The 3,056-nt window shown below is 36.8% G+C and overlaps 1 protein-coding gene across 2 annotated transcripts; it reads right to left on the reverse strand.

The window, feature by feature from the left end:
- Window positions 1-934: 934 nt before the first annotated feature.
- Window positions 935-2,148, reverse strand: LOC116160063. Of its 2 annotated transcripts, XM_031473196.1 has the most exons (4): window positions 1,677-2,148; window positions 1,496-1,588; window positions 1,308-1,435; window positions 935-1,237 (listed from the first exon to the last, which is right to left on the reverse strand). In XM_031473196.1, the coding sequence occupies exons 1-4, from the start codon at window positions 1,766-1,768 to the stop codon at window positions 1,233-1,235; spliced, it is 318 nt and encodes a 105-aa protein (XP_031329056.1). In that variant the 5' UTR covers window positions 1,769-2,148; the 3' UTR covers window positions 935-1,232. The 2 variants fall into 2 exon arrangements, with proteins under 2 accessions (XP_031329056.1, XP_031329055.1); XM_031473195.1 differs by having other exon boundaries at window positions 935-1,435.
- Between the last annotated feature and the right edge of the window lie 908 nt (window positions 2,149-3,056).

The following is a 3,056-nucleotide window of genomic DNA, read 5'->3' on the forward strand; positions in this document are numbered from 1 at the left end:
CTTAAATCTACATATACAAAAAACCTATGTCTACCTTTAACAATATTAACTATTACCTACTTACATAAAATAGTTATTTGTTTCATTAGTACAAAAAATGTCAGTTTTCGGGACGAGGAAGATAGTTGCTGGACGACGCGTTAGCGGAGTCCAGCAACCTTCCGAGTCCCGAAAACGCATTTTTTTGTACGAATAAAACATACAATTTTTTCTCCAACCCCCTTTACTTCAAATTATATTCGAATTTAGATTCAGTCACAGTTTCACTACTAGTATAAGAACTTCTGCTTTCTTGTCCTCATGTGTCATGCCACTCTAGTTTTTAGGTTAACTTATAACCTATTCGTTCTGACTCCTTACTTCTCACCTCTCGCGACTTTGTAGGGAGCAAATCTTGAGGTAGCATGTTCTGCCGTTTCTATAATCTCTGGCGGAGTGCAATCCATGTCGCTATCAGTTTCAGTCATTTTATTGTATACACAATTAATATTGTTATATTTTGTATTGAAATAAAAAACTTACCGTACAGTTTTTTAATTAAAATTAATTGCAATTAACTTTTTCAAATTTTGAATTCAAAATGACAGATAATAGTGCAAGGGGTCTGAAGTAGATGGCGTTACGCGCGACGGCGGGTTGTAGGTATACGTATTAAAATTACGTTCATCGAATATGTAAATTACGTTACACATGGTTTAAATAAAAATAGCGAGCGTAAATCATTTTCAATACATGTACATACGTATAGGTGACATCATTATTTGCATTTATATGCAAAAAGATTTGATTTGTATGTATAGAAATATCTTATAACCTGCAATGTAAAACGATGTCAATGTGACATATCTCCGTGATTGTAATTTTTTAATTGGCCAACTTTCAAGGTCAATTTCTTTTTGGTACTAGGACCAAAAGTATCTACTTTTTGTACAGTTGCCATGGTGAAAACGATTAATCCGCAAAACGTCAATTTTACGTACCGAACACTGTCACAAAATAGCGTCTTATTCAGGTGGTTGGAGAAAAAACTTATTTTCTAGATTTGAGGAACTTGAGAGTCCTCAATGTCACTAAGATCCTTCTCGACACGTTTTTCTTCTTTTTTGCAACGTCTAATACGTTGCAATTCGTGCGTCCCCTAGCAGCTTGGCCCGGTACACCGGTTCCATGTTTTTCAAGCTGCTGTAAGTGTTAGCTCCCGTGGCGTTTTTGGTTGCGTAATCGATGACCCCTCATGCTGCGACGTTATCAATTAAAAAAATAATCTGTTACGATGGAATTCGACAAGTACTGTGATATAAACTTACGGTCGTTTTTGGCCCGTTTGCAAGACAGGTCGTTCTGCCGGAGGAGGTGGGAGAGACAACACCGGTGCAGGTGTTGGTGGTGTAGGCGACCGTATTGGTTGGGATAGTATGGGTGATGGGGAATTATTCTGAAATCAGAGAATTTTATCATAAGCACGTAGAAAAGAAAAAAATTCATTTTTAATTACCGAGCTGGTTCGAACATAAAACTAGCAGCGGGGTCCCCTTCTAACTGGGCCAACAGCAGATCTAGCTCGAAACTATCACCCAAGTTGCCGGTTCTGTAAAAAGCAATTACATTTTAACATATCGAGAAAGAGGTAGAAAATAACTTTTTTTAGGAAAAAATCATACATATTGTATACTTACGCGATTGTAGAATTATCCGAGTGGATTGTTATCATTTCTTCGTCCAATAATGGACCTCCATTATTTATTACCGGCAGAGACTCTGGATTCATTTGAGTTGTTAACACAGTTGGCGGAGCGTGTTTCGTCTCCAATGGTGGTGGTGGTGGTCGTTTTGGCCGTCGCCGTCGGTGGTTTGATTAATAGGGATTGCAGTATCTGGACCTTTTTTATTTTCGGCGCGCGGTTCGACTTTTTTGGAATTTTCTACGTCGGGAATCGAACTCTATCAACTGCTACAGTTTCCCATGGTCCTTTCTTGCTGCCCAATAAGCAAAATGCCACGTCACCATTACATACGTTCTATTATTGAATTCATCGAATTTAACACCCTTCACCGGATTCTGAAGATTCATCATCATTCTTCCAGTCTTGCAACTCTTCACTAAACTGCTCCAACTTTGCATCCCTTAGTTTCCGGATTATACACTCGTCATATATTTTATACCGGGTGATTCATTAGAACTGATGTCAGTTTGAATTTCCCACAAAACAAAAAATTTTAAAGGTTGGTAATAATAGATTATCACTTGTATAATTCCAGTGGTGTATGTAGGAATCACTCTCAAAGAGTAATAATTTATTTTTAATATACAAATAAGTCGTTTATTCGTTATACGTTGTTATTAAATTGTTCGTAAATCAATCACAATAATGACGTCGATTCTCATAATCAAGAGGGTGCAGTTGCTGTAGAACAGAAACCCGGTACGGGTGTATGTATACGTAGATCTTTATGCAAAATTCGTTGGCATGTTGCATAACATACTCTTGTAATTCAAAAATAAAGTTAGTAGGTATAATATTCATTCTACGTGTACCACTTACCAGCTTGGGCGCTAAACTGACGGATTTTGATTTTCTGGGACTCGCTTCCATTCGTTGTCTTCGACCACTTCATCGTTTCTTAGTAATGGACGACCTGTAGGTATGTTTTAACATCAGGATACTCTTCCATAATTTGCTCTCGACAGGACTGGAACAAATATGATCACCTTCCATCGTCGTTACGTAGGTATAGCACTTCGAAAATGAGTTTTCGAAATAAAATGTGTAAAGGGGATTTGTAACCTACAAATGCACATTAGTCTGATTTAACCGTTATTTAATTACTTAGTTCAAGAAATTTTTGAATTTACAGCGTAGTTTTGTAAAGAACTGTTTGATAATACAGATTGGAAAAGTAAATTAAAAACAACAACAAATCAACGAAATAACGACGGCACTGGTGACTAATAAGAATTAGTAAAATAACTAAAAATATATCATCGCCAATTCTATCCCGTAAAAAACACTAGAATTGTACGCGCGAAATTCAAACTGTCATCAGTTCTAATGATT

Source organism: Photinus pyralis, unplaced genomic scaffold (assembly GCF_008802855.1).
Source record: "Photinus pyralis isolate 1611_PpyrPB1 unplaced genomic scaffold, Ppyr1.3 Ppyr1.4_LG1, whole genome shotgun sequence".
NCBI classification, from domain to species: Eukaryota; Metazoa; Arthropoda; class Insecta; order Coleoptera; family Lampyridae; genus Photinus; species Photinus pyralis.